General features: G+C 47.5%; 1 protein-coding gene across 1 annotated transcript in view; it reads left to right on the forward strand.

Moving 5' to 3' along the window:
* Positions 1-22,942, forward strand: part of LOC139227996 (ras association domain-containing protein 8-like) — a 51,913-nt gene that overhangs the window by 18,358 nt on the left and 10,613 nt on the right. The window contains exons 3-4 of the mRNA XM_070859147.1: positions 8,151-8,277; positions 13,116-13,185. Of these exons, the coding sequence (XP_070715248.1) occupies positions 8,151-8,277; positions 13,116-13,185 (197 nt within the window). The remainder of the gene's footprint in view (positions 1-8,150; positions 8,278-13,115; positions 13,186-22,942) is intronic.

Below are 22,942 nucleotides of genomic sequence, written 5' to 3' on the forward strand. Positions count from 1 at the left end.
CGAATGGGCTAAGGTTTGGCAGATGGAATACAATGTCGGAAAATGTGAGGTCATCCACCTTGGGAAAAAAAACAGTAAAAGGGAATATTATTTGAATGGGGAGAAATTACAACATGCTGCGTTGCAGAGGGACCTGGGGGTCCTTGTGCATGAATCCCAAAAAGTTAGTTTGCAGGTGCAGCAGGTAATCAGGAAGGCGAATGCAATGTCGGCCTTCATTGCGAGAGGGATGGAGTACAAAAGCAGGGAGGTCTTGCTGCAACTTTATAGGATATTGGTGAGGCCGCACCTGGAGTACTGCGTGCAGTTTTGGTCACCTTTCTTAAGGAAGGATATACTAGCTTTGGAGAGGGGTACAGAGACGATTCACCAGGCTGATTCCGGAGATGAGGGGGTTACCTTATGATGATAGATTGAGTAGACTGGGTCTTTACTCGTTGGAGTTCAGAAGGATGAGGGGTGATCTTATAGAAACATTTAAAACCATGAAAGGGATAGACAAGATAGAGGCAGGGAGGTTGTTTCCACTGGTTGGGGAGACTAGAACTAGGGGGCACAGCCTCAAAATACGGGGGAGCCAATTTAAAACCGAGTTGAGAAGGAATTTCTTCTCCCAGAGGGTTGTGAATCTGTGGAATTCTCTGCCCAAGGAAGCAGTTGAGGCTAGCTCATTGAATGTTTTCAATCACAGATAGATAGATTTTTAACCAATAAGGGAATTAAGGGTTACGGGGAGCGGGCGGGTAAGTGGAGCTGAGTCCACGGCCGGATCAGCCATGATCTTGTTGAATGGCAGAGCAGGCTCGAGGGGCTAGATGGCCTACTCCTGTTCCTAATTCTTATGTTCTTATGTAGACACAATCCACGTCTGGCCTAGGGTCAAGCAGGGTTGCATCATCGCACCAATGCTCTTTTCAATCTTCCTTGCTGCAATGCTCCATCTCACTCTCAACAAGCTCCCTGCTGGAATGGAACTAAACTATAGAAGCAATGGGAACCTGTTCAACCTTCTTCGCCTCCAGGTTAGATCCAAGGTCGTCCCATCCTGTCATTGAATTACAGTAGGCAGACGACGCTTGCGTCTGCGCACATTCAGAGGCCAAACTCCGAGCCATCGTCAACACCTTCACTGAGGTGTATGAAAGCATGGGCCTTACACTAAACATCTGTAAGACAAAGGTCCTCCACCAACCTGATCCCGCCATACGGCACTGTCCACCCGGTCATCAAAATCCACGGCGCGGCCTTGGACAACGTGGACCATTTTCCATACCTCGGGAGCCTACTATCAGCAAGGTCCAACACCGCCTCCAGTGTGCCAGCGCAACCTTCGGTCGCTTGAGGAAGGGAGTGTTTGAAGACTAGGACTTCAAATCTGGCACCAAGCTTATGGTCTACAAGGCAGTAGTGATACCCATCCTCCTATATGGCTCAGAGACTATATACAGCAGACATCTCAAAGCGCTGCCTTCGCAAGATCCTGCAAATCCACTGGGAGGACAGACGCACCAACGTCAGTGTTCTCGCTCAGGCCAACATCCCCAGCATCGAAGCACTGACCACACTCGACCAGCTCTGTTGGGGCGGGCCACATCGTCCACATGCCCGACACGAAATTCCCTAAGCAAGCGCTCTACTCGAAACTCCTACACAGCAAACGTTTCAAGGACACCCTCAAAGCTTCCTTGATAAAGTGCAACATCCCCACCAGCACCTGGGAGTCCCTGGCCAAAGATCGGCCAAAGTGGAGGAAGAGCATCCGGGAGGGCGCTGAGCATCTCGAGTCTTGTCGCCGAGAGCATGCAGAAATCAAGCGCAGGCAGCGGAAAGAGCGTGCGGCAAATCAGGCTCCCCACCCACCCTTTCCTTTAACCACTGTCTGTCCCACCTGTGACAGAGACTGTAATTCCCGTATTGGACTGTACAGCCACCTGAGAACTCACTTTTAAAGTGGAAGCAAGTCTTCCTCGATTTTGAAGGACTGCCTATGATGATGAAATATTGGCCAAGGCACGGGGGATAACTCCCCTGCTCTTCAAAATAGTGGCATGCAATATTTTAAGTCCACCTGAGTGCAGATGGGGCCTCGGTTTAATATCTTATCTGTAAGACGACACCTCTGACAGTGCGGTACTCCCTCAGCACTGCACTGGAGTGTCAGCCTAGATTTTTGTGCTCAAGTTCCTGGAGTGGGACTTGCACCCACAACCTTCTGACTTGGAGGTGAGGGTGCTACCCACTGAGCCACAGGAGGGAAGCATATGATCCCAGCACCTAAATGGTGAGTCCCGGGTCACCCCGATAGTGGGCCTCAGGCCTCATTTCCACGGTGGCGGAGAGAGTGAGAGGCAGTTTGCCTGGTGAAGTGTGTTTGAAGATCAGATGCTGCGATGCTAGCAGCGGCTTTCAGGTAGGAAAAGAAGGGGGGGGTGGCGACCAGCTCAGGAGTTAGTGGTAGCCGGGCTATCGAAAGCCGGTGAGGGGAGGTGTTTAGCCATGGGGGTGCGATTGGTGGCTGGTTGGGGGGCCCTGCACAACAGCAGTAGCCCTCATTCTTTTAATGTTGGGTCAGGGTAAGCATCCTGCTCCTCCTGGCTCCAAATTCAGGTAAGCATATTTTAAAAACTTAGGGGCCGAAATTGCTTTAAGGTCCACTCCTGCTTCTAAGAGGTGATATTGGGGCGGTAAGGCCTTTCTCACTGGGAGCAGGGTGATGGTCTGACCCATCCGAAATTGCCCCCGGGCCGGGGGCGACGGGAAACGGTTTTTCGCCGCTTCCCGTGTTCCCGTCCCGTCGGGCGCATGCCAATCCCTTACTGCCCGGCGGTGACCCCTTTCCGCCCTGCGAGGGAAATTGCCCCGCAGGAGTGGAGCCGGCACCGCTCGGTGCCCCTGACAACTTTTCCCGGCGGAAATGCTGCCAGTGGCTGGGCGGCGTGTCCGCCCATAAAGCGGAGGACGCGCCACCGTGGCCGCCATTTTATTTTAATTGTCAGCCGACTCCAAAGTCTGCCTGACAATGATGGCCACGGTTTCGGCCGGGACACCAACAGGCAGCCTGGCTCCCCGCCTTGGGTGCCGGCCCGGCCAAAGCCCTCCAGGTTGACCCGGTGGGCGCCAATAAAGAGGCTGCAGAGCTCGCAGTGGCCCTCCCCGTTAACTGAAGGGGAGGGGTGCTGTTACGTGTCAGTCAGACGCGGCATGTCAGGAGTTAGTGGTAACCGATGACACTGCCCGCCTTCCGCCCCACTCCCGACGCACTTCTGCCCCATTCCCGACTCACTTCTGCCCCTCTCACGACTCACTTCCACCCCTCTCACGACTCACTTCCGCCCCAAACACCGCCGCAACGAATTAAAACACAAAAAGAGGGCAATTTCCCTCCATTTTCCACCCCGTGGATTCAGGCAGAGAATGTACATTTAATTCGAATTATCCGCCCTATTTGGGGCGGAGGGTAAGTTCGGCACCTTACTTTGTTAGTTGCGACCTAACAAGGAATCCTTAAAGTAGGCCTGGTTTTCCTGAGTTTGCCCTGGTTTCCTCGCGGAGCTTCAAGCAGCTGTTCGGCACCTTATTGTCACGTGCAAAGGGCCTAATGCCTGTTTCACGCCAATTTTTTGGCGTTTACCAATATGGCGGGCAACGTAGTTCCGGTTCATAAAGTGTGTATCCCTCCTGCCCCACACTATGCAGGCCGAGGAAGCCATTTGCTGCCTGGAAAGCAGGTGCTACGCGACCGAATTTCTAGACCCAGACCTCTATCAGCGCGGCACTCCCTCAGTACTGCACTGAAGAGTCAGCCTGGATTACATGCTCAAGTCTTGGAGCAGGGCTTGAACCCATAACCTTTTGCATCAGGTGAGAGTGTAATAACTGAGTCAAGCTGACACTTCAGCAAGCTCCTGAGAACATCAGCCCTGACATTTAACACAGTCTATTATGTGTGCTTTTGTGATTCTTGCTGATTTTAAGCTCTCCTTAAATTCACCGAAAAATCCAAAATATCATAAATTTTTAAAATATAAATAATTATTCTGCCTGGAAATGAGGCTTCTGAATATTAATTTACCAGCGCTTATTGTGTTGATATGAAATTCCTGTGTTTTAACAGACGTGTTAATAATTTTATTTTAAGATACTGGAGCATCCATTAAAAAAGCAGGCAAAGAAATTCCATCTGTGTACATCAGTGTTCATGTGCTGACTTTTAAAGATCCTCTTTTCTCGACATTCATTCTATATTCCAATGCATATCCTAGTGTCATACATGTATTGCCTGCTTGATATTATAACTGAATAATTTGCATTTATATAGCTCCTTTTATAACCTCAAAGCGCTTTGGAGCCAATGAAATAATTTTGATGTGTAGTCACTGCTGTGATGTAGGAAATGCAGCAGCCAATTTACACCCAGCAAGCTCCCACAAACAGCAATGTGATAATGACCAGATAATCTCGGGGCAAAATTGCGCCTTTTTATAGCCCCGTTAGCTCCTCCGGGGGACACTAACATGGTGCGTGACAGCTTTCGCCCGAGGGAAGGGGCGCTACCGCCTCCCGGGAAATTGCCCAGGCGTTTGCGGAGGCGCTGCCATGCAGTTAGCGCCCCAGGCCTCCGCGCAACCAGCGATGATGTCACCGGCCTGCACGGCGACCCCTCACCGACCTGCACCGACCCTCTTACCGCCCCACGGGTCACGAAGCTGGCCGACATCCGCTCTCGGGCGGTGCTTAAAGGGGAGGATGCCAGTTTCCCGGGCCGCCATCTTGTTTTGCCGGCCGACTCACTGGTCGGCTCAACGATAGCGGCTGTAGCATGGTTCAGGCCGCCATTGTGCAGCCCGGCCTTCCGTTTTGGGTTCCAGGCTGCTGGCTCGGTTGTACGCTGCCCTGGTGGCCCAGTGGAGGCAATCAGCGGCCATGCAGAGTGCACAGCGACTCTCCCCTTTAAGCGACGAGGACTCCCCGCCCCAGTACCACCCCGGTTACCACCCCTACGGGAAGAGGAGCGTGGGAGATGGCACTCCGCTTCCTTTCAGGGGTGGTAAAAGTAATTCCATTGCGGGGATGGGATTTCCGTGCTGGGCACTAAAAGTCCCGGTCCAAGAAGGTTACCGCCCCCAATCGGGGCGCAGGGAAATTTCGCCCCCTAGGTTTTTTTTAGTGATGCTGATTGAGGGATAAATAATGGACCAGGACACGGGGGGAGAACTCCCATGCTCCTCTTCGAAATAGTGCCGTGAGATCTTTTACATCTACCTGAGAGAGCAGATGGGGCCTCGGTTTAACATCTCATGTGAAAGACGGCACCTCCGACAGTGCAGCTCTCCCTCAACACTGCACTGGAGTATCAACCTAAATCTAAGCTGATACTCCGGAAAAGTATATCATTGGCTGTAAAGTGCTTTAGGACGTCCTGAGGTCATGAAAGGTGCTATATAAATGGAAGTCTGTCTTTCTTCTTTCATGCTATTGCACTATATGAGGAAGAGCAGGAAGCGTATTCCTGGTGTTCTGGCCAATGTTTCTCCTGCAACCAAAAACAGATGATCTGGTCATTCAATTAATTGGCACCTTGTTGGGATCTTGCTGTGTACAAATTGGCTGCAATGTTTGCCTACATAACAGTCTTTGTACTTAACGTAATCCATTGGCTGTGAAGTACTTTGGGATGTCCTGATACTGTGATAAGATGTGACATAAATGTTGTTTCCTTCTTTATGCTTAGTAAAGAAAATGTAAAATAAAAACGATCTCACATGACTTTCACAACCAGGGGGGAGAAACCGCAATGTTTCAAGTTGATGGCCTTCAGTTCCTCTCTTGTCCAGCAGTTCCCAGACTGGACCATCTTTCCCCATCAGGGAGTTTCAGCAGATGCATTTTCTTGAAGGTCTAGGAGCGGCCTCATTGCCTGAAAATACGGTAATAATCAGCCACCCACTGCCTCCAATAAGCACCACCCGATGTCAGGATAAATGGATTGGTGCTGACCTCCCGTGACACACAGCCTTCCAGAACAAAGAGTCACACTATAGGTTTCTGCCGCGTTACAAGGAGCCCAGCAACAAACCTGTAATTACCACAAGAAATTAGGTGCTTTAAATATCTTTTTTATATATAAATCCTAACAGGCGAAACTTACCCCTAAGGCACTTCAAATGAGATGCATGGTTTACAAAGGAGATTATAGGACTCAGCTGATTAGGTCAGAGACATATTCTCAGGTGCTCATTACTCTAATGGTCTCTATTCACGGATGTATGCGCTGTTATTTGGGGCCGTTTTAACAGTCAGTTAAATGTTAATGCAATCAGACCATCATTGTGTACAGTATGAAAGCTCGCTGTGCAAATGCTGATGAGACATCATTCTGAATTCTGTAAACCCATGTATACTTGTCTCTTTCTATTCTATCGATACTACTATAGTCAGTGCTTCTCTAAACTCCTATCGAGACATTCCAAATATACCATTCTACATGGTCTTGCTCCTTCCCCTCTGCATCCTCACTGTCTTCAAATGAACAACAAGTTGCATTTATATAGCGCCTTTAACGCAGAAAGACCTCCCTAGGCGCTTCACAGAAGCGTGATCAGACAGACATTGACACCAAGCCAAAGAAGGAGATATTAGTACAAAGGACCAAATACTTGGTCAAAGAGGCGGGTTTGAAGGAGCATCGTAAAGGAGGAAAGAAAAGTAGAGAGGCGTAGAGAGGTTTAGGGAGGGAACTGCAAAGCTTGGGGTCGAGATGGCTGAAGGCACGGCTGCCAATGATGGGGCAAAGGAAGCTGTGCATGCACAAGAGGCCAGAGTTGGAGGAACGTGGAGTTTTCAGAGGGCTGGAGGAAGTTTCGGAAAACTCTAACTCAAATTCATTCTCTTTCAGGACCTTAAAACAAGAACTCTTTACCTTCCTTAGTCCTCCCTTCATCTTACAATCTGCAGGCATTTAAAGTGAACACTTAGTGTCATCGAATCACTACATTTGCCTTACCTTCTCTCCTGACTTTCCAACCTTGGTGGTGTCCTGCATTATAGACCTTGGCCCTTCAGCCTAGTGTTTCTAAATTGTAAAATGGACATTTACTACTAGATTCTGAGCAGTAAATAGGGTTTCAGTTTGGTTTTAGAGCAGGATGTCCAAAAATTACCAAAAAGTAATCTCAGTGTGCGATGTTAGCAACACATTACTACTTTTATAATGTAACATTCAATTGCTATTTTAAATGGATTAAACTTTGTTAAAGGAGCCAATAGAGGAATTCTATGTTAATCACCAGGAACAATATGATCTATTTAAAAATGGTTTTTCATCGCTCCTCACGGCATTTCTTGTTATTTGATACCCGAGGACTGAATTGTTGCCTTGTTTATGGGAACTGGGGTTGCCAACTCTTCAGGATTATCCTGGAGTCTCCAGGAATTAGAGATTGAGCTCCTGGGCACTGCCGCCCATTGTCTTCGGACAGCCATTCGTAACATATCTGGCAAGCCCAACTCACGATCGCTGCCAGGTCTAAGCACCGGGAAGCCATCATTTCTGTAAGAAAGCATCTAAGGCCAATGTGAAAGCAGGTTAGGAAGAATAGAATACTGTCGTTTCACCTCTGGGATGTCGGATCAAATCCAGTGAAGGATTGTATGAACATAGGAACAGGAGTAGGCCATTCAGCCCCTTGAGACTGTTCCGCCATTCAACTAGATTGTGGCTGATGTGTACATCAACTCCATTTACCCGCCATTGCTCCATATCCCTTGATTCCCTTACCTAATATAAATCTATCGATCTCGGTCTTGAAAGCTCCAATTGTCCCCCAGCATCCACAGCCTTTTGGGGGAGAGAGTTCCAGATTTCTGCTACCCTTTGTGGGAAAAGGTGCTTCCTGATTTTACTCCTAAATGGCCGAGCTCTGATATTAAGACTCTATTCCCTTGTTCTTGATTCCCCCACCAGAGGAAATAGTTTCTCTGCATCTACCCCATCAAATCCTTTTAACATGTTAACGATCAGATGATTCCTCAGTCTTCTAAACTCAAGTGTAAGCCTCTGAGCCCCGGTGTCATTCTGGTGATGAGGGGCTACCTCCATCTTAATCCATTCTAGAACTCAGAACCAAGCAACTTCTCTTTTCCTCATGCAGAGGAAGCGCTGCGAGATGGAAGAACTGACCAGGGAACTGCGCCAGGCAAACCTGCTCCAGTTCATCCAACAGACGGGGACCAAGGTCAGCATCCTCCCGGTGCAGGAGGGGCCTGCTGAGGCCAGGGGTGAGTAACTACAGACGCCTGTTCATTGGGCACTTTGCTCTTTCACTGCAATCCCTCAGCGGGGTCACTGATTCCCACAAAGAAACGGACCAAACCGAAGTGTATGATCCCCCAAACACTGGTTTCAATTCCAGGTAATGAACATAAAATATGAATGGCTCAATCCCCAGAAACCAGCGGCCCCAATTAAAGGGGAATGGCAGCCCCTTTATACTTTCTGAGTTTATAGGCTGGATTTTTGGTTGGAGGCTTCTTAGGGCACTAATGGCAGTGGGCATTACATTTTGCGCTGGGAAATGGTTTGCAACGGCAGCCACAAAATTCAGCAGTTGGGCCCCGAGTGTAGAGCGGAGCGCTAAGGGAGGCGTTCCATACCTCTCATAGGGCGCTAGGCCGGCTGAGCAATGGAAAATCCTGAGCTAAAGAGCCGGCCTCGGAGCATCCTAACAGAGGCTTCACAGCAACAAAACAAAATTGGGACACAAAAGACAGAAACCATTCCCAATATATTTCTGACCCCCAATAAAGATAAATTGCAAAAAGAAAATAACTAAAAACAATCACACTTACCTCATGTATTCATTCCTTCCCTCATGAGCCGGGACAGCTCAGACCGCCTGCTTTCCCCGGCAGTCCCACTACGGCACTCTACAGGCACCACTCCAACCAAATTTCACAGCACAGTCGAAACCAGGGGCGTTGCACACCAGTGCGATGCTCCCGGGGCGACACTGCTCAGTGTCCCCGCAAAACCGGCACCGAATGTCCCGGCGGAGCACTGGAAGCTGGCTGCCCGGGCGGTAACCATTTCCAGAGCCAATAGCACCCCCCCGGGGCACTCACAGAGGCGCAATCAAAACAAAAATCCAGTCCTTTGTGTCTTAAGTGCAAGCTTCAACAGAGGGTCAAAGATGAAGTAGCCATAACCGTGCCTCGAATAGAGAGAGGCGGCATTTCCACTTATGTTCATAAAAACACTTAACCTTCGACTCTCAGAGATTGTTGCATCATCTTGTCATGAAGGTGTGACAGAGCATTTGCTGTACCTCAATAAAGCAGGTGTTTTAGGTGTAAGGAGGGTCGTGATTTGCGCGTGACTTAGATGTGCTTTGAATTTCAATCTGCCGATTTTTATTTTGTTTTCTGAGCAGGCGATTGTACATGTACCTTCTATTTTTGTTGTAAACTGCGCAGCAAATGTCTAGTTTCTGTAGGGGCGGGGGGTCCCCTCATTTACTATCCCTTTTTTTGGTGTTTTTTTATCATCCAGTTGCACAGGCTTTATAAAGAAAGACTTGGATTTATATGGCGTCTTTCACGACCACTGGATGTCTCAACGCTTTACAGCCAATGAAGTATTTTTGGAGTGTAGTCACTGTTGTAATGTGGGAAACGTGGCATCCAACTTGCACTCAGCAAACTCCCACAAACAGAAATGTGATAATGACCAGATAATCTGTTTTTTTGTTATGTTGTTTGAGGGATAAATATTGGCCAGGTCACTAGGGAGAACTCCCTTGCTCTTCTTCAAAAAGTGCCATGGAATCTTTTACATCCACTTGAAAGAGCAGACAGGGCCTCAGTTTAACATCTCATCTGAAAGCCAGCAGCCAAGACAGAGTGCAGCACTCCCTCAGCATTGCACTGGAGTGTTAGCCTAGATTATTTTTTATGGGTTCAAGTCCCTGGAGTGGGACTTGAACCCACAACCTTCTGACTCAGAGGCAAGTGTGCTACCCACTGAGCCATGGCTGACACTGTTACATTAGGATATCAAAGCTTGGCTGACCCCAAAAAATAAAAAACCAGGGCCTCAAAATGGAGGTGAGCGCCACCAGCGCAGAAAGGAGCTGGTCCTGGGAGTTAGAATCATAGAATGATAAAATTTACAGCACGGAAGGAGGCCATTTCCGCCCATCGTGTTAGGGGCACTGCACCGAGCCCTGCAGCATCTTAACAAAGAGCTTGCAAACAGGCAGCAGCCAGGAAACTCTGCGATACCAGAGAAAAAGAGATGGTATACAAATAAAGGTACCCACTATACAATGTACCCTCTAAGCTGCGCACGGTAATCTGCAAGATCCTGCACAGGCCGTTCACAAGCTTCTACATTGGAAATGCCGCGCATGCGCAGAAATTTAAAGGGACTGCGCGTTGAAAGAAACTGGCTGTGCAGAACAAAGCGCAGCTCACAGGGAACATTGCACCTATACTGGTGCAATCATATCATAATAATTTACAGCACGGAGGGAGGCTATTTCGGCCCATCGTGTCCACGCCTGCCGACAAAAGCGATCCAGCCTAATCCCACTTTTCAGCTCTTGGTCCGTAGCCTTGTAGGTTCTTCGAGTGCATATCCAAGTACTTTTTAAATGTGGTGAGAGTTTCTGCCTCTACCATCCTTTCAGGCAGTGAGTTCCAGACCCCCACCACTGGGTGAAAAAATTTCCCCTTAGATCCCCTCTAAACCTCCTACCAATTACTTTAAATCTATGCCCCCTACTTGTTGACCCCTCTGCTAAGGGAAATAGGTCCCTCCTATCCACTCTATCCAGGCCCCTCTTAATTTTATACACCTCAATTAGGTCTTCCCTCAGTCTCCTCTGTTCCAAAGAAAACAAACCCAGCCTATGCAATCTTTCCTCATCGCTAAAATTTTCCAGTCCAAGCAACATGCTGGTAAATCTCCTCTATATCCTCTGTAGTGTAATGTTGCGGCCACAGAACAGTTCTGGTCTCGATTTTTAAACATGTATTTGACCCAAGCCACACCGTTCTGGTCCCACCCTCTGGATCTGATAAAAGGTGGTAAATCTATGCACACGTAACTCATTGCTTGTATTTCTATCTTTGACAAAAGTGTTCTGAGAGAAAAAGGCCCGGGTGTTAGACTGCAGTTACAGTTTCCGGAGTCCTGAGTTATACCTGCAATTCTCGGCCCCAGAGAGCCGTGGAGGCTGGGTCATTGAATATATTTAAGGCGGAGATAGACAGATTTTTGAGCGATAAGGGAGTAAAGAGTTATGGGGAGCGGGCAGGGAAGTGGAGCTGAGTCCATGATCAGATCAGCCTTGATCTTATTAAATGGCGGAGCAGGCTCGAGGGGCTGTATGGCCTACTCCTGCTCTTATTTCTTATGTTCTTATGACTTGCAGTGAGGACCAAGCTCTGCATCGCCTACTTACACTGTGAGTCGGAATGATTCCAATGCTTGGAGTCCTTGGCCAGTAGCATCCACTTTCTCAAAACATTAGAAATAAACTTCTGCTTTAGCTCAGGACATCCAACGGACCCCAGAGCACATTTGCAGTGATATCCTCTGCGAACCTGGGTGTGATCACAAGCATTCCTGTCAATGTAACTGACCCCTTCGAATGTACGTGTGAAAATGTGAGTGTGATTTATTATGCTGATGCTACTTGGATTTTTTGACATGGAGATCTTGAGCCTCGAGTGAAAGCTTTGTTTGGGCTGTCTCCTGCTTTTGGCACATAAACATGGGCAAGCTTGAAGGTTGTGCATTGAATATGGTGACATCTTGGCTATAATCACACATTTTTCTTCTCCATCTACAACCCGCTCTCACAGCATGTACCTGTTGGGTCTGTAGCTTAAAGGTTGATGATCTTAAACTGAACTTTATTATTATTTTTTTTTAAACCATGCTTTGCTTTCTTCTGAGAGACTTTTTTGAAGTTGCACATGATCAAGTATTAACATCAAAGTGCCTGTCAATTCGAAAGGAAAGCAGATCATTGATACATACTTCATATTCTATGAGTAAATAGTGTGAAAGTGTAGCTGGGCTTTTACAGCATAACTACAGTGAATCACATCAAACCATTTTCTAGAAACAATTCTGTATTCAATTTATTAAACAATGGATGTGAAAATTAATTTAGTTAGAATAACAGTACATTGAGCTCTAATACAAAAGCAAAATACTGCGGATGCTGGAATCTGAAATAAAAACAGAAAATGTTGGCAATCTCAGCGGGTCAGGCAGCATCTGTGGAGAGAAACAGAGTTAACGTATCGGGTCGACGACCCTTCGTCAGAACTCGGGTTCTGGAGGCTGGCCGGCGGCGGAAATGATTTCCACCACCATTACCACCCCTCGAGAGCCCGAACAGAGGGTTCCGACGAAGGGTCACCGACCTGAAACGTTAACTCTGTTTCTCGCTCCACATCGGCTGCCTGACCCGCTGAGATTGACAGCATTTTCTGTTTTTATTACTATAGTACATTGAGTGACACAGAGCAGGAGGGAACCAGGTTTGACCTGTGCTGTGTTAGCTGGACTCAATCAGGATGGCGTTTAGGTCATGACAATTGGTGTCAGTATGTCGGGGCTGTGGGAGGAGTCATCAGGCCAGGTTCAGGCTCCTGGGCCCGTTATTTATGGGGAGGTGAGGGGGGGAGTGGGGGGAAACATGGAAATCCTGTCAACACGGAGGTCCTGTCAGATTCATCGCCTTTTAAATTCCGTTTCCCGCTGATCAGATTGACAAACTGGCTGGGCGCCAGGCAGGAAAGCCAGCGGCAGAAGGCCGCAGCCAGGGACCATTGGGGTCGGTCCTCGGCAATCGGGAAAGATCAAGGGGTGGAAATTTGGTCCGTTATCGCCTCTGATCACACCCCGGAGTGCTGGTAATGGCGGTGGAAATCATTTCTGAGCAGGCAGCCAGTTTCCAGCACCCTGCCAGGACATTCGGTGCCGGTTTCAAGGGGGTGCGAAGCAGTACCGCCTGGGAGAGGCAAGCCCGTCGGTGTACAACGCCCTTGGTTGCAACACCGTTTTGACAGTTGTTTTCTGGGGGACCTGTAACGCCCCCTAGTGGGACCGCCGGGGAAAGCTGATGGTTCCAGCTGTACCGGCGGCGGTGAGGGAAGGAATGTCTACCTTAGGTAAGTGTGATTGTTTTTTTATTTTTGCGCTTTATGTTTGTGTGACGTCGGTACGGTATTGGGAATGTTTTTGGTGGGTTTTTTGTCAATTCCCCAACCCCATTCCCACAGACCTCTCTTAGGACGCTCTGAGGCCGGCTCTTTAGCTCAGGATTGGCAGTTGCTCAGCTGGCCTAGCTCCCTAAGACAGGTGGGGAATGCCTCCCTTAGCCCATGCCGCGGCCTTGGACAACGTGGACCATTTTCCATACCTCAGGAGTGCAAGGGCAGACATTGACGACAAGGTGTGCCAGCACTGCCTTCTGTCACCTGAGGAAGAGAGTGTTTGAAGACCAGGACCTCAAATTTGGCACCAAGCTTATGGTCTACAGGGCAGTAGTGATACCCGCCCTCCTATGTGGCTCAGAGATGTGGACTATATACAGCTGACATCATAAAGCGCTGGAGAAGTACCACCAGCGCTGCCTCCACAAGATCCTGGAAATCCACTGGGAGGACAGACGCATCATCAGTGTTCTCAGTCAGGCCAACATTCCCAGAATTGAAGCACTGACCACACTTAACCAGCTTCATTGGGTGGGCCACATCGTCCACATGCCCGACACGAGACTCCCGAAGCAAACACTCTACTTGGAACTCCTACATGGGCAAGCGAGTCCCAGGTGGGCAGAGGAAACGTTTCAAGGACACCCTCAAAACCTCCTTGAAAAAGTGCAACATCCCCACTGGCACCTGGGAAGCCCTGGTCCAAGACTGCCCAAAGTGGAGGAAGAGTATCCGGGAGGGAAATCATCAAGAGCATGCAGAAATCAAACGCAGACAGTAGAAGGAGCGTGTGACAAACCAGATTCCCCACCCACCCTTTCCTTCAACCACTGTCTGCCCCACCTGTGACAGAGACTGTAATTCCCATATTAGAAACATAGAAACATAGAAAATAGGTGCAGGAGTAGGCCATTCGGCCCTTCGAGCCTGCACCACCATTCAATAAGATCATGGCTGATCATTCCCTCAGTACCCCTTTCCTGCTTTCTCTGCATACCCTTTGATCCCCTTAGTCGTAAAGGCCATATCTAAATCCCTCTTGAATATATCCAATGAACTGACATCAACAACTCTCTGCGGCAGGGAATTCCACAGGTTAACAACTCTCTGAGTGAAGAAGTTTCTCCTCATCTCAGTCCTAAATGGCCTACCCCTTATCCTAAGACTGTATCCCCTGGTTCTGGACTTCCCCAACATCGGGAACATTCTTCCTGCATCTAACCTGTCCAGTCCCGTTAGAATCTTATATGTTTCTATGAGATCCCCTCTCATCCTTCTAAGCTCCATTGTATAAAGGCCCAGTTGATCCAGTCTCTCCTCATATGTCAGTCCAGCCATCCCTGGAATCAGTCTGGTGAACCTTCGCTGCACTCCCTCAATAGCAAGAACATCCTTCCTCAGATTAGGAGACCAAAACTGAACACAATATTCCAGGTGAGGCCTCACCAAGGCCCTGTACAACTGCATTAAGACCTCCCTGCTCCTATACTCAAAACCCCTAGCTATGAAGGCCAACATACCATTTGCCTTCTTCACCGCCTGCTGTACCTGCATGCCAGCTTTCCATGACTGATGTACCATGACACCCAGGTCTCGTTGCACTCCCCTTTTCCTAATCTGCCGCCATTCAGATAATATTCTGCCTTCGTGTTTTTGCCACCAAAGTGGATAACCTCACATTTATCCACATTATACTGCATCTGCCATGCATTTGCCCACTCACCTAACCTGTCCAAATGACCCTGCAGCCTCTTAGCATCCTCCTCACAGCTCACACCGCCACCCAGTTTAGTGTCATCTGCAAACTTGGAGATATTACACTCAATTCCTTCATCCAAATCATTGATGTATATTGTAAAGAGCTGGGGTCCCAGCACTGAGCCCTGCGGCATTCCACTAGTCACTGCCTGCCATTACGAAAAAGACCCGTTTATCCCAATTTTCTACTTCCTGTCTGCCAACCAATTCTCTATCCACGCCAGTACATTACCCCCAATACCATGTGCTTTGATTTTGCACACCAATCTCTTATGTGGGACCTTGTCAAAGGCTTTGGACTGTACAGTCACCTGAGAACTGACTTTGAGAATGGAAGCAAGTCTTCCTCGATTTCGAGGGACTGCCTATGATGATGACTGCTCTCTCAGGGCCCAGGTGATGAATTTTGCGGCTGCGGCTGCAGACGCAAACCATTTCCTGGCACAAAATTTAAGCCCGCTGCCATAAGCACCTCAAAATTTCTACCGAATTTCTACCCCCAGGGGTCAAAGGGGCGACTCGGCAGATCACGGAGCTCCTCCTGGCTCACAAATTTGGATTCGGGTTTGAGAATTTTACTATTTTTTTACTTTCCCACCCATTGCGGGGGGAGGTTAAAAGTCCCCCCAATATATCAATGGAAGCAGGTCCTACACCAAAAGTGGCAGAACTCTGTGACTTGATATTGCTCATAATTCTTTGCAAGAATATCATAGCTGGGAAGTGAAGTAAAGTAACAGGGTGATTGCCTGAAGTGCACTGCTCCTGTACCGCCACAGGCTCGCTGTGATTTCCTTTCATGCCCCAGGCCTTTCTGGCCTCTTCCTGTATCTTGGAACTCGGAGTTGGAGATCTCTGAATGGAGACCAGGAACCAGAGGTCCTGATTGCACATGAAATTCTGAGAGGGCTTAAAAAATGAGTGCCGTTCCTTAGCCTTTCCCCAGGACTGTCCAGGCAACAAGGGTCCACGGGCAGTCCAGAGCACCATGTTCCAGGCACAGCCTTGCCCGGAAGGCCCCAGCTCCTTTACCTCGCTCTGCTGGGCCTGCGCCTTATGAAAAGCCCTGGAAATCTCACAGTAGCTTTAAAGGGGAGGAAAGCTGGGTCGCTACCCATTATTTATGACCTTTGCACCCAGAGTATTGAATGTCAGAAAAATTAGCCTCGATATGTTGCCTTGTCCTGTTTGAATTTCTGGGCCCAGAGGTTTGAAAGAAGAAGGAAAGATTTGCATTTATATAGCATCCTCAGGACATTCCAAAGCATTTCACAGCCAATGAAGTATTTTGGTGTAGTCACTGTTGTAATGGAGGAACCGGAGCAGCCAAGTTGCACATAGCAAGCTCCCACGAACAACAATGTGATAACGACCAGATGATCTGCTTTTTTTACTGATGCTGATTGAGGGATAAATATTGACCAAGACCAGAGAGAACTCCCCTGCTCTTCTTTGAAATAATACCATGGGATCTTTTACAGACTAAACTGAGAGAGCAGACAGGGCCTCAGTTTAATGTCTCATCCAAAACATTAACGGTGTAGTTTCCCCGCAATAATGCATGGGAGTACAGCCTAGATTTTTGTCTTTAGAGTGGGAACTTGAACCCACAACCTTCTGACCCCGAGCCGAGAGTACTACCACTGAGCCACAGCAGACACTTTGGGAAATGCTGTTGCCTCATTCATGGATAAATCCCAAATCAGAATCACAAGAGCTCTTGGTATCAGCAACTTGAGATATAACCACACTAATGGGATCATGGATTTATGTGTGACATCTAAAGCTCTATGTTACGACTGTGCGGCTAATGAAGATGAAAACCTTGGACCAATAATGCAAGGCGTTGAGGGCAGACTCACCAAGGCTCAGGCATCCCTGCTGTACAGGCCACGTTTGTAGAAGAAAAACTTGTGCCAAATAGTGAAGTGTGTGAATGCTAGCATACCCCAGCACACACTGAGCATTCCCCTGGGAAACAGCAACTGTATCACAGCATGCATGGTAAAGGCTTTTGCTCCATATAATGGGATGTCATGTTGAGTGTGGAAAACTTCACCAATCTGAATTGGGGTTCAGTGTGAAAAATAATTGCAATTACAGTTCTGTTCAGCTGATTGCGTGGTACATGCCATGATTGATAGTTCTTTCTCCCTGTGGTAATGGCCCTGAAATCCCAGTGGTTTCTTCCCGCGGGCGTTCGATTAAAAATAGGAGAAAAGATGCGCACTTTCCTTTTGGTCGAACGCGCACCAGTGATTCCGGACTCCAGGCCTCCTCTTCTTGCACAACGGAGGGCGTTCACGTTGGGATGTCCATAGGAGTCATGTGAGCCTGGGCACCCAATCACGGTAAAATATTTTCTCGTTCATAGTAATAGGAGTTTCGTAAGTCCAAACACTACATAACCATTTTTAAAAACACCTCACATAAATACATTATAGAAATTAAAGTTGATCAAAATGTTTTTGAAAAATAAATAATTGCCGATTTTTTAAAAAAGTTTTAATTATGGTTTAAAATAAAATTACCTGAATGGGCACGGTTTTTAACAAATATGTATTTTTAAATTTGATTTTTATATGTTTTTGATATGTTTTAAAACTCTTACATTGGTAAACGTAGGCTATGCGCCTGCTTTTACCAAGCGCAAGAGCTTTGAGGACATTCGCAGGGCAAGAGATGGGCAAATAGCTCAATCTCTGCCGTAGGAATATCCTCGCTCCAGAGATGCGGGAGATCTGTCAAACCAGAAACTTGACAGATCGGAAAAGACGGTTTTCGGCGCATGCGCATTGCGCGCTGAAAATCGGCTTTTGCAATACCTTCCCAGGTCCATACACATTCCGTACGGACCCGGGGAGGACGGGATTTCAGGGCCATTATTCATGCTGCCACCTTTCAGCAGGTTCAATGAGGCATCGTTTTGTTAGTAGATGTTCTGTCTGGGCCGTGGGCTTCTTAAAGAGGAAATCCATTCACCCTACTGCTGGCATCTAGCAATTAATTATAACTAACTTCCAGCTTCGTTAATGATACCTTCATCATTGTTACTTTGATTAAGGAGCTGATTCTATACTGTGGAACTGAAAAAAGGGAAAAAATTAACCACTTGTCACATTTCCCAGAAAAATCCCAAACTGCAATCCCATGCTTTGAAATGTAATGTCTGTAATTAGAGGACTGTGAACAGTTCTGGTCTCCATATTATAAAAAGGATATAGAGGTACTGGAGGAGGTGCTGAACAGATTTACTAGAATCGAGAGGTTAGACCTATCAGGAAAGATTGAACACACGGGGGCTCTTTTCTCTAGAAAAGAGAAAACTGAGGGGGTGACCTGATAGAGGATCATGAAATGGTTCAAAAGGGTAGATGTAGAGAAGATGTTTCCACTTGTGGGCGAGACCAGAACTAGGGGCCATAAATATAAGATAGTCACTAATAAATCCAATAGGGAATTCAGGAGAAACTTTGTTACCAAGAGAGCGGTGAGAATGTGGAACTCACTACCACAGGGAGTAGTTGAGGCAAATAGTGTCGATGCATTTAAGGGCTAGCTAGATAACCACATGAGGGAGAAAGGAATAGAAGGATATATTGAAGGGATAAAACAAAAATAAAATAGTGCGGATGCTGCAAATCTGAAATAAAAGTAGGTAATGCTGGAAATACTCAGCAGGTCGGGCAGCATCTGTGCAGTGAGAAAGAGAGTTAACGTTTCAGCCGATGACCATTCGTCAGAACTGGAAAAAGTTAGCGGTGTAACAGGTTTTAAGCAAGTGCAGGGGCAGGGGGAGGGGAAGGAAAGAACAAAAGGGAAGGTTTGGGATTGGGTGATTCTCCATGCTTAGACAGGAGTGATTAAAAGGTATGGTGATGGGGTTAGCTGAAGTAGGGTGGGCGGAGGCTCATGTGGAGCATAAACAGCAGCACGGACTGGGTGGGCCAAATGGCCTGTTTCTGTGCTGTAAGTACTATGGGCCCGAAATTGGTGAAAGCCAAGTTCCGCCCAAGTACCGTCCAAAGAACCGCTGAGATCCTGCCAGTACTTTGGGCGGATGTTTCATGGAAAAATCTGGGAAAGACCAGCTGGCGACAAAAATGGGACTTAACGCGCCGTTTCTGGGCGGCAGCGGGCAAGAGCTCCCATTCTTGGCAGCAATCCCTGGCAAAGTACCGCCGAGTATTGAATTAGGCTCAGGGAGGGGGACAGCGGACGGTAAATCCTCCAATTTCGAGCCCATATGTAATGTAATTTGTGAGCAGGGTGTTAAAAAAGCAAGCCTGAAGGCTTTGTGTCTTAATGCAAGGAGTATCCGCAATAAGGTGGATGAATTAACTGTGCAAATAGATGTTAACAAATATGATGTGATTGGGATTACGGAGACGTGGCTCCAGGATGATCAGGGCTGGGAACTCAACATCCAGGGGTATTCAACATTCAGGAAGGATAGAATAAAAGGAAAAGGAGGTGGGGTAGCATTGCTGGTTAAAGAGGAGATTAATGCAATAGTTAGGAAAGACATTAGCTTGGATGATGTGGAATCTATATGGGTAGAGCTGCAGAACACTAAAGGGCAAAAATCGTTAGTGGGAGTTGTGTACAGACCTCCAAACAGTAGTAGTGATGTTGGGGAGGGCATCAAACAGGAAATTAGGAGTGCATGCAATAAAGGTGCAGCAGTTATAATGGGTGACTTTAATATGCACATCGATTGGGCTAGCCAAACTGGAAGCAATACGGTGGAGGAGGATTTCCTGGAATGCATAAGGGATGGTTTTCTAGACCAATATGTCGAGGAACCAAATAGGGGGGAGGCCATCTTAGACTGGGTGTTGTGTAATGAGAGAGGATTAATTAGCAATCTCATTGTGCGAGGCCCCTTGGGGAAGAGTGACCATAATATGGTGGAATTCTGCATTAGGATGGAGAATGAAACAGTTAATTCAGAGACCATGGTCCAGAACTTAAAGAAGGGTAACTTTGAAGGTATGAGGCATGAATTGGCTAAGATAGATTGGCTAATGATACTTAAGGGGTTGACTGTGGATGGGCAATGGCAGACATTTAGAGACCGCATGGATGAATTACAACAATTGTACATTCCTGTCTGGCGTAAAAATAAAAAAGGGAAGGTGGCTCAACCGTGGCTATCAAGGGAAATCAGGGATAGTATTAAAGCCAAGGAAATGCCATACAAATTGGCCAGAAATAGCAGCGAACCTGGGGACTGGGAGAAATTTAGAACTCAGCAGAGGAGGACAAAGGGTTTGATTAGGGCAGGGAAAATGGAGTACGAGAAGAAGCTTGCAGGGAACATTAAGGCGGATTGCAAAAGTTTCTATAGGTATGTAAAGAGAAAAAGGTTAGTAAAGACAAACGTAGGTCCCCTGCAGTCAGAATCAGGGGAAGTCATAACGGGGAACAAAGAAATGGCAGACCAATTGAACAAGTACTTTGGTTCAGTATTCACTAAGGAGGACACAAACAACCTTCCGGATATAAAAGTGGTCAGAGGGTCTATTAAGGAGGAGGAACTGAGGGAAATCTTTATTAGTCGGGAAATTGTGTTGGGGAAATTGATGGGATTGAAGGCCGATAAATCCCCAGGGCCTGATGGACTGCATCCCAGAGTACTTAAGGAGGTGGCCTTGGAAATAGCGGATGCATTGACAGTCATTTTCCAACATTCCATTGACTCTGGATCAGTTCCTATCGAGCGGAGGGTAGCCAATGTAACCCCACTTTTTAAAAAAGGAGGGAGAGAGAAAACAGGGAATTATAGACCGGTCAGCCTGACCTCAGTAGTGGGTAAAATGATGGAATCAATTATTAAGGATGTCATAGCAGCGCATTTGGAAAATGGTGACATGATAGGTCCAAGTCAGCATGGATTTGTGAAAGGGAGATCATGCTTGACAAATCTTCTGGAATTTTTTGAGGATGTTTCCAATAAAGTGGACAAAGGAGTACCAGTTGATGTGGTATATTTGGACTTTCAGAAGGCTTTCGACAAGGTCCCACACAGGAGATTAATGTGCAAAGTTAAAGCACATGGGATTGGGGGTAGTGTGCTGACGTGGATTGAGAACTGGTTGTCAGACAGGAAGCAAAGAGTAGGAGTAAATGGGTACTTTTCGGAATGGCAGGCAGTGACTAGTGGGGTACCGCAGGGTTCTGTGCTGGGGCCCCAGCTGTTTACATTGTACATTAATGATTTAGACGAGGGGATTAAATGTAGTATCTCCAAATTTGCGGATGACACTAAGTTGGGTGGCAGTGTGAGCTGCGAGGAGGATGCTATGAGGCTACAGAGTGACTTGGATAGGTTAGGTGAGTGGGCAAATGCATGGCAGATGAAGTATAATGTGGATAAATGTGAGGTTATCCATTTTGGTGGTAAAAACAGAGAGACAGACTATTATCTGAATGGTGACAGATTAGGAAAAGGGAAGGTGCAACGAGACCTGGGTGTCATGGTACATCAGTCATTGAAGGTTGGCGTGCAGGTACAGCAGGCGGTTAAGAAAGCAAATGGCATGTTGGCCTTCATAGCGAGGGGATTTGAGTACAGGGGCAGGGAGGTGTTGCTACAGTTGTACAGGGCCTTGGTGAGGCCACACCTGGAGTATTGTGTACAGTTTTGGTCTCCTAACTTGAGGAAGGACATTCTTGCTATTGAGGGAGTGCAGCGAAGATTCACCAGACTAATTCCCGGGATGGTGGGACTGACCTATCAAGAAAGACTGGATCAACTGGGCTTGTATTCACTGGAGTTCAGAAGAGTGAGAGGGGACCTCATAGAAACGTTTAAAATTCTGACGGGTTTGGACAGGTTGGATGCAGGAAGAATGTTCCCAATGTTGGGGAAGTCCAGAACCAGGGGTCACAGTCTAAGGATAAGGGGTAAGCCATTTAGGACCGAGATAAGGAGAAACTTCTTCACCCAGAGAGTGGTGAACCTGTGGAATTCTCTACCACAGAAAGTAGTTGAGGCCAATTCACTAAATATATTCAAAAGGGAGTTAGATGAAGTCCTTACTACTCGGGGGATCAAGGGTTATGGCGTGAAAGCAGGAAGTGGGTACTGAAGTTTCATGTTCAGCCATGAACTCATTGAATGGCGGTGCAGGCTAGAAGGGCTGAATGGCCTGCTCCTGCACCTATTTTCTATGTTTCTATGTTTCTAATCCCACAAGCTGCAGAGAGATGAATGGCCATTTAATTTTGTTTGTCATGATGTTAGTTGAGAGAGGATTATTGGCAGGAGAACTCCCTCCTGTGCTTTAAATCGTGGCCGTAGGATCTTAATAAATGGGCAATGTTGGGGCTTGGATCCAGACGATGAGGCAGTAGACCTAACATGGCTAAAGGAGCCAGGAAACAACAATGAGGCCTCGGGCAGGTAAAAGCTCGTACTGATGGATTGGGACAGCTCAATTAGAGAAATAATGAGCAACGGCTGCTTGCTGGAAATGTGCACACGCTTCCTGCTCACCATAATGGAGCCTTGGTCATCCAAGTACCGCCCAAAAAACGGGCGCTACACAGATACATTTCTGTGCCTTGGTCTCAAAATCAACAGGTCTTTGAAAACCTGGACAAAGATTCACTAATCTCTAAATAAAATAGGCAACAACACTTCTTCTTAGACAGTCCCTTGGAATCAAGGATGATTTGCTTCCACATTAAAAATGAGTTCTCAGATGACTGATCAGTCTGATGCGGGACTTACAGTCTCTGTCGCAGGTTGGGCAGATGGTGATTGAAAGGACGTTGGTTGAAGGAACCTGTGGGTGGGGTGCTTGGGTTGTCGTGCGCTCCTTCCGCCGTTTGCGCTTGGTCTCCGCGTGTTGCTGGAGAAGAGACTCGAGGTGTTCGGCGCCTTCCCGGATTATTCTCTTCCACTTTGAGCGGTCTTGCGCCAGGGATTCTCAGGTGTCGCTGGGGA

Source organism: Pristiophorus japonicus, chromosome 17 (genome assembly GCF_044704955.1).
Source record: "Pristiophorus japonicus isolate sPriJap1 chromosome 17, sPriJap1.hap1, whole genome shotgun sequence".
Lineage (NCBI taxonomy): Eukaryota > Metazoa > Chordata > Chondrichthyes > Pristiophoridae > Pristiophorus > Pristiophorus japonicus.